Source organism: Macaca mulatta, chromosome 7 (assembly GCF_049350105.2).
Source record: "Macaca mulatta isolate MMU2019108-1 chromosome 7, T2T-MMU8v2.0, whole genome shotgun sequence".
Taxonomy (NCBI): Eukaryota; Metazoa; Chordata; class Mammalia; order Primates; family Cercopithecidae; genus Macaca; species Macaca mulatta.
In genome coordinates this window covers 9363648-9387353 of record NC_133412.1, presented here as the reverse complement: position 1 = coordinate 9387353, position 23706 = coordinate 9363648, and the positions used below count along the sequence as shown (strand labels likewise).

The 23706-nt window shown below is 48.1% G+C and overlaps 1 protein-coding gene across 6 annotated transcripts in view; it reads left to right on the top strand.

Moving 5' to 3' along the window:
- The window catches only part of APBA2 (amyloid beta precursor protein binding family A member 2), a 237419-nt gene that overhangs the window by 149871 nt on the left and 63842 nt on the right, over nucleotides 1–23706 (top strand). For all 6 annotated transcript variants that reach the window (XM_077939046.1, XM_015141738.3, XM_077939043.1 and 3 more), the window contains one exon: nucleotides 20203–21193. In XM_077939046.1, coding sequence (XP_077795172.1) covers nucleotides 20243–21193 — 951 coding nt within the window. In that variant the 5' untranslated portion in view covers nucleotides 20203–20242. The remainder of the gene's footprint in view (nucleotides 1–20202; nucleotides 21194–23706) is intronic.

The following is a 23706-nucleotide window of genomic DNA, read 5'->3' as shown; positions in this document are numbered from 1 at the left end:
AATCAAAGGGTTAAGAAGGGTGTATGCATGCTATTTGTTTACTTTAAAGAGTGACACTTGGAACCAGTGTCAGTTTTACAGGCTGCCCTGACTTGCTGGGGCGCAGACTGTGAAGTGCATATTCACAATGAATGAGGTGTTACCCTAGAGCAGTGGCTCTCAGACTTTCAGGCATCAGAATCCCCTGGAGATCTTGTTAACAAGCAGACTTCAGGGTCCTGCCCCTGAGTTTTCATTGGTTTGGGGGAGGGCCCAAGAGTTTCCATGTCTGTCGAGTTCCCAGGTGACGCTGATGCTGCTGGCCCAGGGACCACACTTCAGGAAGCCCTGGGATAGACTGTGGTGGGTGTTTGAAGTTTGGATTCTTGGCCATAGGTTTTTACATTACAATGACAGAATGGGAAGTTTGGCAGGAATAAAGATCACTTCCACCCGCAGGTTCCCGGGGAGGTCCTTGTTCCCTGGGCCCTGGCCTGGTGCCTCTGCCTAGCAGCTAGCTAACATCAGGTTCCAGGTCTCACGTTTTGGTTGGACTTCAATGGCAGCTGGTGGGCATGTGCAGGCTGTTCTTGCAGGGGGAGGGAGCGCTGCCTCTGCTTGGGCTGCTAGGCTTGGGGCCTGGTCACCTGGGGCCCCTGCCCTTCCTTTAGTCTTGCCAGGCAGGCAGGGGCGTGAGGGCTTGCCACCGGGTCGGAGAACATTGAATGATTACAATTGAGGGGTCATTAGGATTAATTAGTAAATAGCTATCAGGGCTTAAAAAATAGGTTCGGGAAGAGCCTGGGAGGGCAGTCGGGTGTGTTTTTGCAGTTTGAGGGGAAAGCATGAATTGACCACTATCTCAGGTGGGGGCTTCTGTGCGACGACCCTGCTCAGGCCAGTTAAGCGACAGTGGATGTGGCCTGGAAATGCTGTTTTCTCTCATGTTCAGTGAGGGTGGTGGAATTTGGGGTGTGTGGGGGGACCTTGGGGGTGCCATGTGATGATTAATTGTAGTCTGTCTCAGATGTGGAAGCTGCCAGTCTGTTTTTCTGGGACATCATCATGGGATTTTTATTATTGGTTTCAACAGTGAGACTGCTGGCTCATTATGTGACAAGAGATTGGCGTGCCACTCCACGTTCGAAGCAGGGCTTCTCCACGATGTGTGGGCCCTGGACCAGCAGCCTCAGCATCCCCTGGGCACGTGTGAGCCGTGCACACTCCCGGCTACCCCCTGACCTGCTGAGCCAGTGGGCCCTGGACCAGCAGCCTCAGCATCCCCTGGGCACGTGTGAGCCGTGCACACTCCCAGCTACCCCCTGATGTGCTGAGCCAGAAGTTCTAGGGATGGGGACCCGGCCCCGCAGGTGGCTCTGCTACATGGGAAGAAACTGTTGGGATGCAAAGCAGGCCAGAGAGGGCGGGAGCAGACAAAGATCTGAGGCTGCATGTGGATCCCTCAGGGTGCCAGCTGTCACCCCTGAGCAACCCCCTACCTGGGGAAGCTTTGGCAACTTTCCTAGTTGCAAGCCAAAGCCCAGGGACTCCACCGCTGGTGACCCCCTCACCTGGCCCTGGCTGTGCCCTTTGGCTCAGGGCTGGGCCTGGGAGGCTGGAGAGGTGCTAAGATTCATTGCCAGAGGCGGCCTTGCCCCTCCCTTGTGTCCTTGTAGGCAGAGCCCTCACCCTTATGCTTTCCCACCACCCACCAGTCACACCTCCTTGCCCAGGCCTCAGTGCCTGACATATGGCCTGAATACATATGTATTTTTTTGTCTTAAAAAACTATTTAAAAAAAATATCTACAGACTCTCCCCTTACCAGGTTTTTCTTGGGGGAGGAAAATGTTGCGTAGTAGACAAATTGCCCCCAGGTCTCCTTCAGAGAGGATGAGCATCACCGGCATTGAGGAAGGGGTGCTTCATCAGAGATGCTTACTTCAGAGTGAGCCTCACTAGCAGCCACAGGGTGCACAGCTAGGACGGGAGGCAGTGCTGCTGAGCCAAGGGGTGGTGGGAGCAGCTCTGGAGAAACCTGGTGGGGTGTAGGGTGAAGCTGCCTCCACCCCAGCAAGTGATGTGGGGCCTCCCCACTGGACTGGGGAACCGTGTGTGACGGTTTGGGGTGCAGAGACCCCAGTTGGCCTTCAAAGGAGGGGTGGCCAGAGGCCCAGTAGGTGACTCCCACACTTCTTTTACATCATCTGCTAAACACCCCAGAGTTCCCTGCTTATTACAGTGGTAACATTTGTTTAGAAGTTGTGCATTGAATAGACTGGGCATGGTGGTTCATGCCTGAAATCCCAACACTTTGGGAGGCAGAGGCAGGCAGATCGCTTGACTCTAAGATTTTGAAACCAGCCTGGGCAACATGGTGAGACCCTGTTTCTACAAAAAATACAAAACTTAGCCAGGCAGGCTGGTGTGTACCTGTAATCTCAGCTATTTTGGAGGCTAAGGAGGATTGCTTGAACCTGGGAGGTGGAGGTTGCAGTGAGCTGAGATCACACCTGTGTACTCCAGCCTGGATGACAGAGTGAGACCCTGTTTCCAAAAAAAAGAAAAAAGAAAAGTTTTGCATAAATAAAGTTAAATTATTTAAATTATTTAAAATAAAAGTTAATTATTTAAAATAAGCTAGGAGAAACTTGCTACTTAAAGACATCTTTTGGGAGATTTTTTATTCAGAAGATAATCATTTATCAAAGTGATTGAGTAACCTGTAATTTATCCAGTTGAGTTTAATTTCAGCATTTGAGTTTCATGTTTACCCTTTTAGTAGCTATCATTGAATCCCTCTTGGTAACGCCAGAGCACACTTAAATATGAGATGCAGCCCCTGCCTCCATTGGCTTATGGACTGGGTGGGTGTGTAGCCACCGTGTACAGAAGGTTAAAGACGGTTCTAGGGACCAGGCAAACAGGCTGGGGTGAGTTACCAGAAGGATGATCTGAATCGTTGTGTGAGATTACAGGTTGCCCATCACCATGGCCAGTGCCTCCGAGGGTTTGTTGGGATTAGAGGGGCAGCTTCCAGGCCTTTCAGGAGAGGAGGGTCTTTTCATGTCTTTTGTGGGTGAGGACCTGAGGCAGGCAGGGAGAGACAGCCAGAGTTAGGTGGGGCTGGAAGAAATGAGGCCAGAGTGACTGGGACCCGTGAGTCTCCTTGTTAGAGGGTGTTTCTCCATTTTGTCCTTGTATCATGTAGTACCACAGACTGGGTAATTTCTAAAGAACAGAAGTGTGTTTGGCTCACAGTTCTGGAGGCTGGGAAGTCCCAGAGCATGGTGCCAGCATCCGGTGAGGGCCTTTGTGCTACCTCATACAATGGCAGAAGGCATCACATGGCAAAGAGACAGAGGGACAAGATAGGGGCTGAACTTAACCTCTGTGAGGAACCTTCTCCCTGGATGATGGCATTAATCCATTCCTGAGGGCAGAGACCTCATGGCCTAATCACCTCTTCAGCATACTGTCTCTTTTTTTTTTTTTTTTTCCGAGACGGAGTCTCGCTCTGTCACCCGGGCTGGAGTGCAGTGGCATGATCTCTGCTTACTACAAGCTCCACCTCCCAGGTTCACACCATTCTCCTGCCTCAGCCTCCCGAGTAGCTGGGACTACAGGCGCCCACCACCACGCCCGGCTAATTTTTTTATATTTTTAGTAGAGACGGGGTTTCACCGTGTTAACCAGGATGGTCTCGATCTCCTGACCTCATGATCCACCCGTCTCGGCCTCCCAAAGTGCTGGGATTACAGGCGTGAGCCACCACGCCCGGCCCCAGCATACTGTCTCTTAATACTGTTATAATGGCAATCAAATTTCCACATGAGTATTGGCAGGGACTTCTGAACCATAGCAGAGGGACTGCCTTCCCTGTGGATCCTGGTGTCCTGCACCCTGGGCCCAGTCTACTCGCTGGCTGGCACCTCTAGTTTTGCCCCCAGGACTCTGTGAGCTCCAACCAAGGCAGCTGGTGCTGTGCTTGCCAGCTCTGTGCTTTGACGACAACTTTTGCCTTCCCCGCACTGTCTGAACTCTAGGGTCTCTTCTTCGTTTTGGTGTTGGGGGACTCTGGCTTACCACAGAGCTCCCCTCCAGGCACTTCCTTCCACAGCACCCGGGAAATTCCCTTTTCTGGCTCCAAGTAACTTAGCCTCTGAGGGATACTTGGGAATTAACAGAACCTCAGCTATGGAGAAGCTCAGAGGATCGGGGGTTTGAAACCGTAGGTCATCCTTGAATGGTTAGCTTTTGAAAACAATTTTGCATTTTTCCATGGTACGGGTTGGTTTCCTGTCTTGTCTCCACAATGCTGAACCAAATCAGCAAAGCTGCACTTTGAAACTTTGACAGTCGAACTTCCTGGTTCTGTGATTAGAGCCCTCAAAACAGTACTGAAGCATTAGGTTAATGGTGGGAACAGAGAAGCCTGGACTCTATGTGGAGTAGGGGCCTTGGAGGGACACACACCCACTTCCTTCTTGGCTGTGTCCTATATGCATGCAAATTTTTTTTTTTTTTTTCTGAGACAAAGTCTCACTCTGTTGCCCAAGCTGGAGTGCAGTGGGGCAATCTCGTCTCACTGCAACCTCCGCCTCCTGGGTTCAAGCGATTCTCCTGCCTCAGCCTCCTGAGTAGCTGGGATTACAGGTGCGCACCACCACACCTGGCAGATTTTTGCATTTTTAGTAGAGACGGGATTTTACCATGTTGGCCAGGCTGGTCTTGAACTCCTAACCTCATTATCCACCTGCCTTGGCCTCCCTCCGAAAATGCTGGGATTACAGGGGTGAGCCACCACACCTGGCACATGCGTTTTTTAGAAGGATCTTGAAATGATTTACTATTGTTGATCAAGGAAGAAGATGAAGGTGGGGAGATATGCTGCCTTAAAAGTGTCCTTTGAACGTGCAGCCTTATTTCAGCCACATGTCAGGGTGTGAAGAGAAGGGAGAGCTGTGTGTGTGTGTGTGTGTGTGTGTGTGTGTATCAGGGTTGCTGCTGGGGAGTTGCATTGCTTCCCTAAGGCCCACCAGGGAGATTACTGGGAGGGGATCAGACAGGGCCTTTGAAGTTTTATGTGTTGTTAAAGAAGGTCACATCTTATTACTACAAAGACCTGGGATACCTGCAGCAGGGAGTGGTGGAGGAGAGGCTGTCAGGCCAGCCCTTAACAGCACAACTCTCCCGTTCCTTACTCAGTTCCTCCTTATCCTCCTGGCACCCAGCTCCCCATCAGAAACTGTGAACCCTGAGAGATGATGGGGCCATGGACCCTTCACATTTTTGTCATGTTCATTATAGTGGTTCTCAGCCTTGGCTGCATGTCAGCTACCCAGAGTGTCCAAATTCTCCTCACCCAGAAATTCTGACCTCATGGAGCTGGGACAGGATCCAGGAATTGATACATTTTTTAAAACTCCCCAGGTTGATTCTAGCATCCAACTGGGGTTTAGACCTAAGAACCAGAGCCCGCCAGTTTTCGTGTGGTGTGGCCTTTCCTGCTGATGACGTCAGGTCTAGCTGAACACTGATGGGCACTGACATGTGTCTGATGAATCGAATGAAATAAAAGCAGGTTTTGGCTTAATGTACCTCCCAAAATCTATGAAGAGATCAACAGAGGACATACGGTGCTGTCCAGGATAGAGTAAGCCCACTAGTGCCCATTCCGCTCACTGATTAGAACTCAAAACTCTGAACAGAACGAAAGGCAGCCCCATTGGGAAGGGGGTTAGAGTTGGAAGGCCCAGCACAGTAGAACTGAGTTTCTGTGGTTGGGTTTTTCCCTCCTTTGATCTGAGCGCTGACTGATTTGGGAAATAGCGCGGTGGGCAGAGGCAGCAGAACTCTGTGAGAAACCCATCTTTCTGGCCAGGGAATTGAAAAGAGGAGCCCTGCAAGCTGAAGAGTAGGAGGGATCCCCATTTTGTTTTGTCTTTTCCTCTCTCCTGGCCCTGCTAGACCCAGAGCAGTAGCACCTACAAGCCTGAGAGAAAATCCAGCTCTGTGGGTGGAGGAACCGGTTATTGTATAAAGGTGGTGGAAGAATCCCCGTTTTTTTTTTCATCTTTCTCCTTCTGCTTTGCCCTCAGCAGGGGCTGCGGTTGCAAGAAACTATGAGAGTGTGATGTGTTAGGCTAAAACTCTGAGACAGCCCCAACTTTATGGGCAGAGGAACCAGGAAAAGGGGCATCTGGTAGTAGAAGAATATGGAAGAAATCTTGGAGAGGGGAAATCTGGAAAAGAAGATTTATTTATGTTTCTGAACCAACTCCATGTATGGGACATACCCAGAGAACCATAGCAAAGGCTTTGGAATTAAGCTGCAATATAAACCATGGCCCAGGTCCCAGACTTAATCCCTGAATAGCTCGTGCTTGAAGCCAACTCACAGAGCACAGCAAAGGGTTTTGAAACCGCACTGACATTAGCACCATCCCCTAATGAAGGGGAGCCGGAGCTTGTGTTCTGAACCTGAGTGGATTGATCGCCTGGTGAAGCAGACACATGAGAATCAACATTCTCTACATTCTCATTCAACATTTTCAATCAGCGTTAAAAGGTACATATTAAAATGGTCTGGGATGCAATCTACAATTATTTGGGATACAAAGAAGCAAAAAAAATCTGACCTTCAGTCAATCAATTAAAAATATTTTTTAAAGGAGCAATTCTCAAGGGAAAAGGCAATTAACAAATGTCAACCCTGAGATGACATAGATGTTGAAATTATCAAAGACTTTAAAGTGACTGTTATAACCATGTTCCATGAGGTAAAAGATGGATACTTCTGAAATTAATAGAAACATAGAAATTTGCAGCAGAGCAATATAAACAAAAAAGAAAAAAATAGGAATTTTAGAATGAAGTAAAAATATTACTGGATGAGCTCAAAAGCAAATGTGTATGACAGAAGAAAGAAATCTAAGTTAGCTCTAAGTAGATCAATAGAAATGATCCTGAATAAAAGAAAAATGAGTTTAAGAAATGAGTAGGCTGGGTGTGATGGCTCATGTCTATAATCTCAACACTTTGGGGGAGGCCAAGGTGGGAGGATCCCTTGAGCCGGGAGTTTAAGATCAGCCTGGGCAATATGGTAAGAACTCTTCTCTACTAAATAAATAAATAAAATTTTGCTGAGCATGGTGGCACACACCTGTAGTGCCAGCTACTCAGAAGGCTGAGGCAGGAGGATCACTTGATTCCCAGAGGTTGAGGCTGCAGTGAGCCATATTTGTGCCACTTCACTCCAGCCTGGGTGACAGAGCGAGACCCTGTCTCAGAAAAAATAAAAAGCAATTATTAAAAAAAGGTATCATTTATAATAGCATCCCCCCCAAAAAGAAAGAAATATGTATAAATAAGAAAATATGCAAGATCTGTGTGCTGGAGACTAAAACATACTGATGAGAGAAATCAAAGACTCAACTACATGGAAAGATGTATTTATATATTGGAAGATTCAGTATAGTTGTGAATTCTCCCCACATCAACCTCTAGATTCATTGCAATCCCAATCAAATTTCCAGCAGGATTTTAAAAAATAGATATTGATAATGGGATTCTAAAATGTATATGGAAGAATAAGGGATCCATGGTGGAAACAATAGTTAGATCCCAGGTGAAAAAATATTCCTGATTACATGTAGGAGAATTTCCCAGATGAAAAACAAGGAAAGCTGGGCGCGGTGGCTCAAGCCTGTAATCCCAGCACTTTGGGAGGCCGAGACGGGCGGATCACGAGGTCAGGAGATCGAGACCATCCTGGCTAACACGGTGAAACCCCATCTCTACTAAAATACAAAAAAAAAAAAACATTAGCTGGGCGAGGTGGCGGGCGCCTGTACTCCCAGCTACTCAGGAGGCTGAGGCAGGAGAATGGCATGAACCCGGGAGGCAGGGCTTGCAGTGAGCTGAGATCCAGCCACTGCACTCCAGCCTGGGCAACAGAGCCAGACTCCGTCTCAAAAAAAAGAAAAAAAAAAAAAAAAAACAAGGAAACTCTGAACTTTGAATAAAGGGCACATGATCCTTATGGACTTTTTTAGTTCGCTAGGGCTGCTGTAGGAAGTCCACAGACTGGGTGGCATAAACAACAGAAGCTTACTGTCTCAGTTCTGGAGGCTGGAAGTCCTGGGTCGAGGTGTCATCAGGACTGCTGACTCATGAGGGCTGTGAGGGAAAGTCGGTCCCATGCTTCTCCATTTGCTTGTGGTGGTTTGCTGGCCATCTCTGATGTTCCCTAGCTTTTAGAGCCCTGCCTTCAGCCCGTTTGTGTGACTGTCTCCACAGTTCCCCTCTTTAAAGGACACCAGTCCTGTTGGGTCAGGGCCTACCCAAATTATTATATCTCAACTAATTATATCTGCAGTAATCCCCTCCCTCCCTCCCTCCTTCCCTCCTTCCCTCCTTCCCTCCTTCCCTCCTTCCCTCCTTCCCTCCTTCCCTCCTTCCCTCCTTCCCTCCTTCCTTCCCTCCTTCCTTCCTTCCGTCCTTCCTTCCGTCCTTCCTTCCGTCCTTCCGTCCTTCCTTCCGTCCTTCCTTCCGTCCTTCCTTCCGTCCTTCCTTCCGTCCTTCCTTCCGTCCTTCCTTCCGTCCTTCCTTCCTTCCCACTCTGTTGCCCAGGCTGGAGTGCAGTGGCCTGATCTCAGCTCACTGCAACCTCTGCCTCCCAGGTTTAAGCAGGTCCCCTGCCTCAGCCTCCCGAGTAGCTGGGACCACAGGTGCGTGCCACCACCTGTATTTTTAGTAGAGACAGAGTTTCACCGTGTCAGCCAGGATGGTCTCGATTTCCTGACCTCATGACCCACCCACCTCGGCCTCCCAAAGTGCTGGGATTACAGGAGTGAGCCACCACACCCGGCTGCAGTGATCCTATTTCTAAACAAAGTATATTCTGAGGTACGGGGGATCAGGACTTGAACATATGCATTTTGAGGGGACATGATTCAGCCATAACATGGCTGTGGCTTATTTTCAATCTACACAGTGCCGTGTGCACTTGGAAATGACTAGAAAAATGTGAAAATCACAGGGCAACGAACAGAAACAGATTTTTCCCCCTTGAGTCTTGTGGCCACTTCTCTGGAGGTGACAGATATCTTTGTCTGTGAGGATGGATCTGGTAGAGGGTGTATTTAGCAGTGTACTTCTTCACACAGGGTCCTGGCAGCTGCAGAAGCTGCGCCCCTTTCTCCAGCATGTTAGGAAAAAGGTCAGTGCTGGTAACGTTCTGTGTTCAGTTGCCCTCTTATCTGGGTCTCGCTTTTCCCCTAAAGGCATCCAGGAGCAAACATGACATGCAGAGGTAGACTTTGCCAAGGCACCACTATTTCCAGAAGTTCATGTGGGAGAGAGTAGACTTCTTACTGTAACCCAGAAAGAACAGCAAATACCTCCCGGGCCAGAAGTGCGCACAGTTACTGTGTTCCTGTTATGGCATTAATGCCGCTTTCAGGTGCGGACTACATTGTGAGAGATTGAAAATGCCATTTCCTGGAGACTAGTATTGATGATGAAGGTCTGACAGCAATTTTAATGATATTTAAAGGGCAGATTATCACCTTTTGCTTATTTGGAGATGAGGATGCAGTGGGGCAGATGTCCCAGAATATTCAATGCCCAGAAGGAAGAAGTTAGGCCTGACATTAACCCCAGGCCTCTTCCAAGGGCTGCTGAGACTTAACACCCTTCCCACCACAGAAATGTCACCTGACAGGTATGGCTGCCCAAGGCTTCCCGGGCTGCAGAGGGCTTTCAGTCCATGGTGCTTGTCTTTTTTATGTTATTTGTCTGTAGAAGTACTGTAGCCAGGAATGACGAGAGGAAGGAAATAGGTACCATCGTCCCATCACTCGAAGGCAGCCCTTGCTAACGTCTTAATGCATCTCTTCACAGTTGATTCTATGTTTATTTGGTTGTGAATAAATCATAACAATGCATATTACATGCTAAGCCTTTTGTAAATATTTCAGACACCACAAAACTGTCTTGTGCATATGCTAACACTGATTTACCTAGGATCCTGTTATTGAAGGTTTAGTGTGTGCTCAATATTTTTGTCCATTTCACTGCCATTTTCCAAAGAGAAACACATCCTTTTGTGACTCTAAGCTAGGTTAGAGAGCCTTGTTTGACAGTGTTGGACATCAGTATGGTTTTTGGAAGATTAATTTATTAGTGTCTTTTCAGAGCTTGTAGTTGCCCGTGATCTTGAAGTGAAATACTTATTCAGTGACTTTTGTCTGAAATGCTTGGACTGATCATGTAAGCATTCTCCAGGACTGTTCAAACCCACGTCGTGTATAGTGAAAGCAACTAAATTATATTTGAAAGGAACAAAATAATATTATCTTTACAACATGCGAGACCAAATGGGGGACAAGATTGGTGTCAGGAGCAATTTGGCTGAGTCTGTTTCTCATTTGTATGATACGTTTTCACCCAGCCTGTATTGTGGTCACTGAATAGCTATTTTTCATCTGGTCTGCTATATTACCAGCTCTTCTAAGCACCAGCTAATGCTATTTTCCCGTGCAAAAGAAAAACATGGTTTAGAATAAGGACACTGGAGCCCTTTATTGTTGACAATGAGCCTTTATTTCCCACATCTCATTAGGATGTTTCAGGAGGCGAGTGGTGAGCACGGTGTAGGGGGCCGCATTTCCTATTGATTTATGTGCTGTTATAGAATTAATTGAGTCTGGACATGGGGACTCATTTTCTTGGACATGTAGCAGGTAATCATGCTTCTCCTGTACATTTGAATTGCTTTCCAGATGGTGTGTTGTACAGGATTTATCTTTAATATGATTGACTAGAAGCAGAGGACCTGCGTATGTTTGCATACATGCTCTGCAGTGCAAAGCCCCCAGCCCCCACTGTAGAGACGGTTAACTCCCTCCTGGGCTCATCTGAGGACCTGGGCCTTGGATTGTCACTGTATGTAGCAAAGACAGTTTCAAAGGGTCCTGGATAAAGGCCCTGGGAGGAGAGAAAACGCCTATAGTATATTATGAGGGAAACACAGAATAAACAGCATTACTTATTATGCAAAACCAGGACATAATGTGGGTTCAGCAGGGGAATAGTTAGTGTCTTAGTCAGCTCAGGCTGCTATATCAAAAAACACCATAGACTTGGTGGCTCCAACAGCAGACATTTATTTCTCACAGTTCTGTAGGCTGGGAAGTCTGTGACCAAGGTATGGGCAGATTCAGTGTCTGGTGAGGTCTGTCGGCTTTCTGGTGCATAGGTGGCCGTCTTCTTTCCGTGTCCACACATGGTGAAAGGGGCAAGGCAGCTCTCTGGGTTCTTTTTCTTTTCTCTCTCTCTTCCTGCCACCGCCCAGGTTTGAGCGATTCTCCTTGCCTCAGCCTCCCAAGTAGCTGGGATTACAGGCACACGCCACCATGCCTAGCTAATTTTTTTTTTTTTTTGTATTTTTAGTAGAGATGGGGTTTCGCTATGTTGGCCAGGCTGGTCTCAAACTCATGACCTTGTGATCTGCCTGCCTCGGCCTCCCAAAGTGCTGGGATTACAGGCGTGAGCCACCGCGCCCGGCCTGGGGTCTCTTTATCAGGGCACAGTCCCACTCATGAGCTCCACCCTCATGACCTCATCACTCCCCAAAGACCCCACCCCCTAATGCCATCACACTGGGGGTCAGGATTTCTGCATGTGAATTTTGTGGGGGGGGGATGCAGACATTCAGTCTGTGGTGGTCAGATGATCCCTATTCAGCTGGGAAATAGGATGTAGCCATTAAAACGATACCTATGGAGAGCTTGTTGCTTACCCCGTGTTAAAAGAGAACAACGTGGATCTGTGTTTACAGTAAGGTCTCAGTTATGCAAAAGAGATGCACAGATAAAAGACTGGAAAGAAAGAAACCACCAAATGAACACCGGCTTTCTCTGGGTGGGACAACTGTGAGTGGGCCTCCATTCTTCTCTGTTTCCTATTGAGAACACTGAGCAAAACAGATTGTAGTCCTCGGTGCTGGGAAGTAATGTGCCCTCAGAAGCAGTCACCCTCTGAGTACAGAAGTCTGCCCACATCAGTTTCACAAATGATGTGCTAGATGATTAGTCATATCTGCGGCTCTCTCCTGCCCTCCTACAGGGCAGCTGTCCCCATATAACAGTTGTGTCCCTAGAAGGAGTATGCAGTTAAAGTAATTGGAGATCTTTTGACCAGACGTTTAGAGAGTCTGGCAGCCTGGAAAGCTGGAATTTGGCAGCTATGTGGGACCTTCCTTCAGGCACTAAAGGGCTTTCTGAAAAAGTTGCTTACACATTGAGGTGTCTTAAATGGAATTCTTTATCTAATCAGACTGCAAACTGCTTCTGTGAAAAGGCAGTGTGTTAGTTCCTTGCAGGAGTATGCTTTTGGTGAACTAAATGAGATACCAGAAATCCAGTAGGAGAACTCTTTCTTTGAAAGAAGCACTTATTTCTGCCTACATTTTTGCCCACCTTTCCTTCTCACCTCCCCTTGACCACACCCTACCTTTGTGGCTTGGGAATTATCTGCTGTGCTCTGCATAGCCGCGTCCTGCCAGGCCACCCACCTTTGCCCTTGTTTGAAGAAGCTGGGGACAGTTGTCCTCGCTCTCCATCCCCTGGAGTAGGGGAAGAAGGCTTGGAATGTGGAGGGCCTAGGCTACCAGGGGAGGGCCTTGTATTTGTTGACAAGGAGGTCAGATCCATTCCCTGGGCAGTCATCGGAGACCTGCAAGCCTCTATTTAGAGCAGAGTTTTCTTTTCTTTTTTTTTTTTTTTTTTGAGATGGAGTCTGACTCTGTCGCCCAGGCTGGAGTGCAGTGGCCGGATCTCAGCTCACTGCAAGCTCCGCCTCCCGGGTTCACGCCATTCTCCTGCCTCAGCCTCCCGAGTAGCTGGGACTACAGGCGCCTGCCACCTCGCCCGGCTACAGAGCAGAGTTTTCACGTGCAGTCTTTGGACCTCCGACATGAGAACCACCTGTAGCTCTGGACCTGGCCTTTGGCCCACCACCTTGGAATCTTGGACCATGAACCTGCACACTCTCCAGGGGGGCCTTGTGCCCACCACAGTGAGCGAATCACTGCATTGGAGGAGTACGTCTTGGCTTTCCATAGGGACTTCTCCCCGCTTTCCGCAGTCCCTCTAAGATGCACCCGTATTCCATTGCAGAGATGCACTTTGCATACACAGCCAGGGACTGCGTCACCTGGCCACAGCCACTCCCAGCCACCTGTGTCAGCAGAGTTCCCTGTTCCCATCTAAGACATTCACCTCATCAGGCATCCTCTCCCGGACCACTTCATTGACATTTTCCTTAACTCCCTTTATGTAGTGTTTATGGAGTTCAGGCCTGCACTGGTTACTCTCTTCTTTAACTCACTTCAAGCCCTGCAGGCACATACTGTCATTTTCAATTTCCTAAGGAGGGGAAGGCCATCTCCCGATTAAATATCTTGCCCCAGGCCTCACAGTAAACAGAGGTCTGAATTGAAACAAGGACCTTCAGTCTTCATCTTTAACAGGCGGGCTCTTTGTCTTACACCAATAGTGCCCCGGTAGGTTCAGTGTAATTCTGTGGAGTCTTTGAAGACGTGACTGCCTTCCTGGGCAGCTGCTGTGGGTCGCTCACCCTTTGTACCCATGGGAAAGAGAACTGGATCAGAATGTCTGTGGTGTCAAACTCAGGAAAAGAGCTGCCGTTAGCCAGTGCTGGCATTGTAGTCATGGTGAAAAACGGGATCATTACCAGTCCACAGCCAAGCCACATATTGCAGCCTGAGGCAACAGGAAAAATCAAGAATACCAATCCTATCTTCATTTAAAATGTTGATATTTTGTTCATCATGGATTTATTTTGTATTAATTTTGATTTTTAAAGCATTGCATTAAAATATTATTTATTTTGATTGCTGAGGTTTTTGGGGCCTCCCTTGTCTCCCCCTGGTTCAGCCCTGGTAAAGTGAAAGCATTTTCATTACAATGAGGAGTAAGTCAAGGGTGCCGCTTACTGCCACTGTTAACTGTGCAGGGAAGTGCAAGGCAGGATAGTTAGACAAGATGACCACATGCTGGAAAGGGGAAGCAAAATGGTGACTTCTGAAGGTGACATCATTTACCTAGAAAAACATTATCAACTAAAAACTATTAGTATTTAAAAATAGCTTAGTAAAACCTATTTTTACAAAATCAGTATCATTTTCTTCTGTATAGCAACAATAACTAGGTAAATACATAAGGAAGAGGAGATCTATTCACAACAGCCACAAAAATATTATATTTAAGAAAAAACTTAATATGAGATGCCTACAGCTATAAAGAAATTTACAAAGCTGTTGAGAGGCATTTAAGGCTTGAATAAATAGGAAGATTTTTTGGGGGTGAAATTGGGTAAAAAGACTCAGTGTTGTTAAGTATGAAAAATTTCTGAGGCCGGGCATGGTGGCTCACTCTTATAATTCCAGCACTTTAGGAGACCGAGATGGGCAGATCACTTGAGGCCAGGAGTTGGAGACCAACCTGGCCAACATGGAAAAACCTCTTCTCTACAAAAAACACAAAAATTAGCTGAGGGTGGTAACACGTGTCTGTAATCCCAGCCACTCAGGAGGCTGAGGCACAAGAATCACTTTAACCCGTGAGGCGGACTGCCATGAGCCGAGATCGTGCAGCACTTTAGCCTGGGTGACAGAGTGAGACCTTGTCTCAAAAGAAAACAAATTCCCTAAAGTAATTTATAACTTAAAGTTACTCCAGCCAAAATTTCAATGGAATACTGGGGACACTTGAAACCACTGACTCCTAAGTTCTTTTGGGAGAATAAATGTGAAAATAGCAGGGGAAGATGAAAAAATGAGAATAATGAGAGAGAACTTGCCTCACGTCATATTAAAATATGCTGTAAAGTCATAATAATGAAAATGGCATGGTACTGTTTCTGGGCAGATAGAAATGACATAGACTAGGAAGTCCAGGGACAGATCTAAGTTTATGTAAGAATTTAGTGTATGATGGCCTGGCATGGTGGCTCACACCTGTAATCCCAGCTCTTTGGGAGGCTGAGGCAGGTGGATCACGAGGTCAAGAGATCGAGACCATCCTGGCCAACATGGTGAAACCCCATCTCTACTAAAAGAAAAAAAAAAAAAATTAGCTGGGCGCAGTGGCACACACCTGTAGTCCCAGCCACTTGGGAGGCTGAGGCAGGAGAATCACTTGAACCTGGGAGACGGAGGTTTCAGTGAGCCAAGATCACACGACAGCATTCCGGCCTGGCAACAGAGCGAGACTCAGTCTCAAAAAGAAAAAAAAAAAAATTAGTGTATGATATGCAAGGTGACCAGCCATCCCAGTTCCTCTGGAACTGAGGGTTTCCTGGGACATGAGACTTTGAGTGTTAAAGTTGAGATGGTTGGTCACTGTAAGACGTGAGAAACAGAATGGTCTATTTAATAAAGGGTATTGGGTTATCTAAGTAAAGCTGTGGTGCCCACACTTTGCTGTATATTGGAATCACCTGGGAAATGTTTAGGACTACTGATGCCTAGTTCCTATCTGAGGCATTCCAGGGTCATTGGTATGAGGTGTGACCTGGGCATCAGGATTTTTAATGGGTAACAAAGCTTGAAAATCACTGGGGTAACCATCATGGGGAACACGAAGCTGCTCCCTACCTTGTATGTGTAAACTTTCTCATGGGTTAAATATTTCTATGTAAGGAATGAAGGATTCTAGACAGTGACTGGATTTGCTTGCTCCAAGGGAAGAAGTTTGACCTCTTCCATGAAAAGTCTGGAACTTCTGGAGCTGGGGCCAGGTGCAGCACACAGACTCAGGGAGTTTCAGGGGAGCACCTTATTCCTGTGCCTCTAGGAGGGGTGGACATTTTCCCTGGAAGCAAACAGATCTGGCTGAGGACAGTCTATCTCTGTTGTACCTAAAAAATACAGGCACCTCTTCACATCTCAACAATGAAGTCCCAGATCACCACTCTGACTGCCTCCAGCTCACCATAAAATCATCTCCCACTGTATATTACACTGTCCAGCCATCCACCACTCGCTGAGAGACCTGCACTGGTGTCTTAGGAACCCTTTGTTGCCAGCAAGAGCAAAGACAGGTCACATGCCACATCTTGCTGAAGTGAGTTAGTGTTTTGGAAGGTCAAATGGAGGAACTAATTTATACCACAAAGAAAAAAAATATGAAATGGGTGCTATGAGTGTAAAGTTAAGTGATTTGGAGGGCAAATTCCAGAGATATTCCAGTAAGAGAAAAAGGCCATTGGGGAGAGAAATAAAAAAGAAATAGCAAGAATCTTCCTGTAGCTAAAGATGTGGGACTTGATACGGAAAGGGCTCAGCAAATGAATCTCACGTAAAATTAATGAGACCCTCATAAAATTAAAAAAGACCCTTATCCAGACATAGTTGGCTGGAATTTCTGAACTCTAAGAGTGGAGAGGAAATTGTATCAGCTTCCAGACAGAAGGAATAGATTTTTGTAACAAGGTAAAAAGAATCTGATTAGTAGTATTAAAGTGCACATCTGCGAGGCTGTAAGCTAGAAGACAGTGGAACAGTGTTAGCAAATTATTGTGAAAAGGATGCAATGCAATAATCTTATACCCAGCAAAGATATCATTCTGTGTGAGATCAGAGCCATTTTATAGACACAAAAGGGTTACCTCCTAACTATACAAAATGACTCTAACAATTATTTTTACAAAATAAAAATGAAATCCCCCTAAATAGTTCAAGAGAAAGAAATGCAAAAAGTATAGGAAGCAGTGGTAAGTGATGAATTGAGTAATTGTAGTCCAAATTACGTGGTTGTGGTAGTGTTACACATCTGGGATAAATTTTCTGAAATCATTTGAAGGCTTGGAGAGCTAGTGGGAAACACCAGTGGAAAATAAACTCCTGGTTCTGTTGTGGTTCTCCTACAGTGTCCTCAGTGTTTTCATTTTTGAAAACTTGGACAGTATTTTAATAGGATCAGGGACTGTTCCATGTTATTGTAATGTGTATTTTAGTCCTTATGTCTTATACTGGCCTAGAGAATATTTTATTTGGTGTTGGTATACATATTTCTATGTGCACATCACAGATTTTATCCCCGCGGATGACGGAGAATTTGAAGTTAAGAAAGCAAGAGTACTGTGTACTTTAGTTCGTTCTCTAACAAGTATGTACATACCTTCAATGTGCACAGCTTGGTGTCTAGAGCCTGGCGAGGTCCAGGGATGCCATAGAGACGGCACCGCTATGCAAGGAATGGGAGCTGTGTGCTCATGTGCCAGTGATGTACCATCTGCCCTTTGCTGTCCTGACAGTTAAGACATGGACATCTGGTTGCGTGTTAGCAGCTGCATTCAGCACATGCTTCTGAGAGACCGTCTTGAGGAACGTAGTTACTGGTGATTGTGTCCGAGAGTTGTGGTTGCTAAGTCCCTGACATCACTCCTGCAACCTGTCTCTTGTGACTGGCTGTCCTCTGTGAAGATAAGAAATCTGGTGTCAAGTTGTGTGTGGTCTTTGCGGCAGCTCAGTGTTCTTGATGTGTCCTCTGACACATCTGGGTCGCTGATGTCTTAGTGAGTGCTGGCCACTTGTTCTCTTCTGGGGGACAGCTCTTTTGAATTGTCCTGCCAGTTTCTGGGTTTGGGAATGGGGTAACAGGCCCTGCAGGGTCCTTCTCAGTGACAGTTTTGCTGGTGTGGGACATCTTTGCTGTCTGTGGGCCACTAGGGAGAGTGCTGAGAATCGTTCTGCTACTAGTGATGCTCTTGAGACACGGCCATGGACGAGCCTGTGCAGGTGGCAGAGTAAACATCACTTCTTTCGATGTCAAGTGTCCTTGGAGTGAATTCACACGTTGGAAGCATGTGGCTCCATCAGTAATTGTGCCCACACTCTGAGTGTCGGGACTGGATGAAATAATTACCTCCTTCTTCGTTCTTTTGGGAATGTTCATACTGCTGTAACTGTGACTATCTGGTACACTCAGTCTCATAACAAGATGTGTTTTGGGCACTACTACAAACAAGGTGCTGTGTTGGGAGCTCTGGGGGATATAATATGGAAGGCCTTAGTTTGTGGCCTAAACTAAAGAGACAACAGGGGAAGAGGAGGTACAGGAAGGCAAGATCAGAGCCCGGGGAATGGCTGCTGAGGGTCACTGATAGCTCCTCTTTCATCTTCACTCCCTGCTCCCATCTGAGCCCAGATCCTTTGCTTCTGCCACCTAAGGTGCTCGCTGAGCCACTTCTCCACTGTCCTCTCTACTGTTTTAGTTTAAGCTCTCCTTTTTTTTTTCTTTTTAAAAATTGCAGTAAAATAGACAAAAATTTACCATTTTAAGCATTTTCAAGTGTGAAAGCTCTTAACTGGACTACTGGAATATGTTTTTTTAAATAATTGAACTATCATACAAGCAAAAAGGAATGTGTAATGTAAAAGTACAGTTTAAAGAATATGACAAACACTTGGGGAAACACTTAGCTTAAGAAGTAGAACGTTGCCGGGCGCGATGGCTCACGCCTGTAATCCCAGCACTTTGGGAGGCTGAGGCAGGTGGATCATGAGGTCAGGAGATCGAGACCATCCTGGCTAACACGGTGAAACCCCGTCTTTACTAAAAATATGAAAAGTTAGCTCGGTGTGGTGGGGGGCACCTGTAGTCCAGCTACTGGGGAGGCTGAGGCAGGAGAATGGCATGAACCCAGGAGGTGGAGCTTGCAGTGAGCCGAGATGGCGCCACTGCACTCCAGCCTGGGTGACAGAGCCAAGACTCCATCTCAAAAAAAAAAAAAAAAAATAGAACGTTAAGCAAACTTTTGTACGTCCTCTGTGCCACTTTCCTGATGCTAGCCCCTTGCTTTCCCCTAGCGGATAGAATAACCTTTTCAGTCATCTCCCTGCCTCTAGCCTCTGTCCCCATGCCAGGCCTAGAGAGACAGGGCTAAAAGAAAAAATGTTGATAATTGCTCAGTGACTCTGCATGTGTCTTAGTCTGTTTTCTGTTGCTATAACAGAATACCTGAGACTGGGTGATTATATAAAGAATGGAGATTTGTTTTTGACAGTTCTGGAGGCTGGGAAGTCCAAGGTCAAGGTGTCAGCATCTGGTAAAGGGCCTTCTTGCTATGTCATCCCAAGGCAGAAGGTGAGAAGGTGAGGGAGAGTGAGAGAGAAAGCAGGAGAGAGCTGAACTCACTTTTATAACAAACCCACTCTCACAATAAAGAACTTCCTCCCAAGATAGAGACATTAATCCATTCACGAGAGCACAGCCCTCATGACCTAATCACCTCTTAAAGGTCCCACCCCTCAACACTGTTGCATTAGGGATTAAGTCTCCAACACATGAACTTTGGGGGGCATATTAAAGCCATAGCAGTGTGGTTTGGGGGATAGAGTGCAGAGTCTGGGGCACGGGGTCCAGGCCCTCTCCCAGTTTGGCCTGCCAGGTCTCTGCAGCTGCCCTGTCACCCCATGATACCTGCAGGCTGCAGCTGCACCCTTTGTCCTCTTCCCACCATGGCCGAGCAGTGCTGTCCCCTCTCTTGAGCCCTCCAGCCTACCATGCTGGGGACTTGTGTTGAGCTTTCCTGCACATTGCTCAGCCTGGATGGTTCCTGCACATCCACTTCCTCTGCAAGCATTGTTCGGTTTGAAGGGAAAGAGGAGGGAGAGGATGGGATAAGCCTGAAGGGGAAGGGACCCAAGTTAGTCTTTGAGGGGCCATGGATTTAGATTGGGAAGAGTTAACATCCCTCCTCATCGGTCCTCATTATGTCTTCTTAATGAAAGCTGCTCGTTTTCTTCTTGAGAGCAAACAACCCGATCTTATGACCATTTGTCTTGGTCACCTGGGCTACCCAAATTGAGTGAGAAGTCAGGAAGGAGCCGGTGGGTTCTTGGGGAGAGGCAGGTATCCTGGCGAGTTGCCGGTGCCTCCCTTGACTGCTTTTCCTGGAGCTCCGTGTGCCCTCATTCTTCTTGGCGTGGATGCATGATTTTCTGATGATGAGTCAGCCGGGGTGGGGATGGCGCATTGTTTGAATGGATGTGCATTCACATTGCTGTGGGAGAACGTGGTGGGAGGTGCTGCGGGAGAACCTGGTGGGAGGTGCTGTGGTGAAGTGGCCCCACACGTGGCTGGGCTTTGTGGAGTTTTGACTCTGTCCTTCCCAATGTTCCTCCTCACAGTGGCTGCCTCTGGGTGATGATGGCCGCATGAGCACCCGCCATGGCCCACCGGAAGCGTGAGAACGCAGGGAGCGGCATGTTGGACCATAGGGTGAGACCGGGTCCTGTCCCCCACAGCCAGGAGCCCGAGAGTGAGGACATGGAGCTGCCCTTGGAGGGCTATGTGCCCGAGGGCCTGGAGCTGGCTGCCCTGCGGCCAGAGAGCCCCACGCCCGAGGAACAGGAGTGCCACAACCATAGCCCCGATGGGGACTCCAGTTCCGACTATGTGAACAACACCTCCGAGGAGGAGGACTATGACGAGGGCCTCCCTGAGGAGGAGGAGGGCATCACCTACTACATCCGCTACTGCCCCGAGGACGACAGCTACCTGGAGGGCATGGACTGCAATGGGGAGGAGTACCTGGCTCACGGCGCGCACCCCGTGGACACTGACGAGTGCCAGGAGGCGGTGGAGGAGTGGACGGACTCCGCGGGCCCACACCCCCATGGCCACGAGGCTGAAGGCAGCCAGGACTACCCGGATGGCCAACTGCCCATCCCGGAGGATGAGCCCTCCGTCCTTGAGGCCCACGACCAGGAAGAAGACGGTCACTACTGTCCCAGCAAAGAGGGCTACCAGGACTACTACCCCGAGGAGGCCAATGGGAACACGGGCGCCTCCCCCTACCGCCTGAGGCGCGGGGACGGGGACCTGGAGGACCAGGAGGAGGACATCGACCAGATAGTGGCAGAGATCAAGATGAGTCTGAGCATGACCAGCATCACCAGCGCCAGTGAGGCCAGCCCCGAGCATGGACCTGAGCTGGGGCCTGGGGACTCTGCAGAGGCCTGCCCACCCATCAAGGCCAGCTGCAGCCCCAGCAGGCACGAGGCGAGGCCCAAGTCACTGAACCTCCCTCCCGAGGCCAAGCACCCCGGAGACCCCCAGAGAGGCTTCAAGCCCAAGACCAGGACCCCAGAAGAGAGGCCAAAGTGGCTCCCAGAGCAGGTAGGACTCTGGCTGTCCCAGGGAAGGGAGCAGAGGGGCCCGAGAGCAGGGGACCTCAGGGTACAGGCCTCACAGATGCTGAAGTGAGGGAGTTGGGGGTGCTGGGTGCCTTACAGTTCTGATGGTGGCTGAGCTTGTCATTGGTCTAGTTGGGAGACGTGTTGTGTGGAAGCTCTGGCCACTCTTAAGCTCACCCCTGAGACTCAGGAGTGAAGCCGGTTGAGGGCTGAGTGGCGACTCGTGTCTCGCAGAAGACACCCCTCCTCCCACCCTAGAAGAAAGGTTTGATTTCGTGCCCGCTGCCCTGGGTCTGCTCATGGTGGGACAGTGTCTGGGAGAGCCCCTCCATCCTCAGGGGTGTACTCAGACCAGCAGGGCAGTGGCAAAGACGTGGGGGTGCTGGTGCTCACACACTGCTGTGGCCAGTGTTGGGTGGCCTGGTGGCTGGGGTGGGGGGCCAGAGTGCATTTCACAGTGGACGCATCTCTGAAAGCCCGGGGGCCTTGGCCTGGTGGGTAAATAGCTGTGAATAACTATTTGGAAAAGGATTTTTTGAAGGTTTGACAAAACCTCGGGGAAGAAACGCATGTTAATGAGGGCAGTGGATGTCAACATAACTGTATTTTAATTATAGCAAAGTCAACGTGCATTCTAATAAACACATTTGAAAAGCTGCCTTCCAAAAAAAAAAAAAAAAAAAAAAAAAAAAAAAAACGAGCCTCACAGTGAATATATAAAGACGATGTGATTATTGGACCTGTGTGAAGTAACTTCTATTTGGCCAAGTATGTGGACTGCTGTCATATTTTTTAAAGCCTTAACTATTTAATATTTTTTTCTGAGAAGAGTTCATGAATTTGAGAGAGAGAGAGAGAGTATGTGTGTGCGTGTGTGTGTGTGTGTGTGTGTACTGAAAGCTTGGGTTTGGAATGGAAATCATATTGACCCTTGGATTTTCGGCACTTGTATTTTAATGTCTCGTGTTCTCTCTGAAGAACATTAAGTGTCAGTTGACTTCGCTTTGCGGGTGTTCCTGTCATTCATAGCAATTCCGTGTTTACAGGAGGCTGTGGGATGCATAGGAAGTCCCACAGTGTTAGTGGATGTTGGGGGAGTTCACCCCTAAGGCCAGGAGGCTCTGGACCCTGGGTCTAGGCTTTAGTCCAAAGCAGCTTAAAAGTGTTTCTTTGGTCTTTAGCAGGGCATGGGCTTGTCCCACAACAGTGGTGAAGGCACCTCAGAGCTTGACGTGGGCTGTGCAGAGCACGTGACATGCTGCATCTTGTTGTGACAGATGGCATTGCTGGCCAAGTTCTTGTCAAAAAAAATCTTTAGAGCGTGGTGGGGAGTAAGCAAGACCTGATATTTTCTGGTTTTGTGCTTCATGCTAACCAGATGGTAATTGGGGCAAAAACACAGAGATCTTGGGGTTGGAGAGCTGGGAGGTACATGAGTGGGAATGATTGGATGGATGGGTGGTAGTAGCTGTTTAAAAGGGCAGGTGGAGGTGGGGGAAGTCCCCAGCCATTGTGGAGGATCAAGAGGAGGCCTGTTCTTCCCAGAAGAGGCATTGAATGGAAAAGTAGGTCGCTTCTCCCCCTAAGGAGAGTGTGTCCTTGAAGGAAATGCTCTTGTCTGAGACGCTGGAAAAGTTCATTTAAACTGGTTAATGATTGTATAGCTTTTGTTCTGTTTTGTTTTACCCTCCCTCCCTCCCTTCCCTCCTTCCTCTCTCTCTTTCTCTCTTCTCTTCTCTTTCATCAGTTCACAAATTAACTCTGTCAAGGGGAGCACCTGCCAGTTACAGAGTTCCAGGCTGACAAGGACCCTGGTGCCGGGGGTCCTGACTACTCTTTCTGAAACCTCTACCAGACCCGCTGCACGTGGGCAGGGTCTCCATGTCCTTAGATTTGAGTACCCCATTCCAGATGAGGACCTCTTTGAAAGCTGACCAGAAAGAGCCGTAGAACTCATCTTGAAAGCAAGATTTTTTATGAAGGATGTGCACTGGGAGATTTGGTGCTGCCTTGCTTGAAATCACAACGTGCTTTCCTAAGAGCAATCCCCTTACTCCCCTGTGGTCAGCCAGGCTGTGCCCGGAGCCAACAAAGGCCTGGCCTCAAACAGGTGCACAGGGTGCCGTGTGTCCTATGCCCACCTCTCTGTTCCCAGTGCTGTCCACATCGTGTCGTGATCCCTATGGTTGAGGCTGCAGTAAAAAAAAAAACAAAAAATCTGAGGGGAGACATTGGCAATATTGGTCACTTAGGTGCTGTAGACTCTTGCTTTCTAACCCTAACCCAGCAGCACTGGCGTTACTGGGGAGCCCCGCCCCAAACTGCTGAAACTGAATCTGCATTTCCACAAGATGCTGCATTCCAGCTGTGATGCTGTAGGAGACTCACCTGGAGGAAATTGGGCAGCAACCCTCCCTTCTCTTCTACTCATTGTGCAGCTTGAAAAAGTGTATCCTGGATACTTTTAAGAGGACCGAATAGCATTTAGTCATTGCA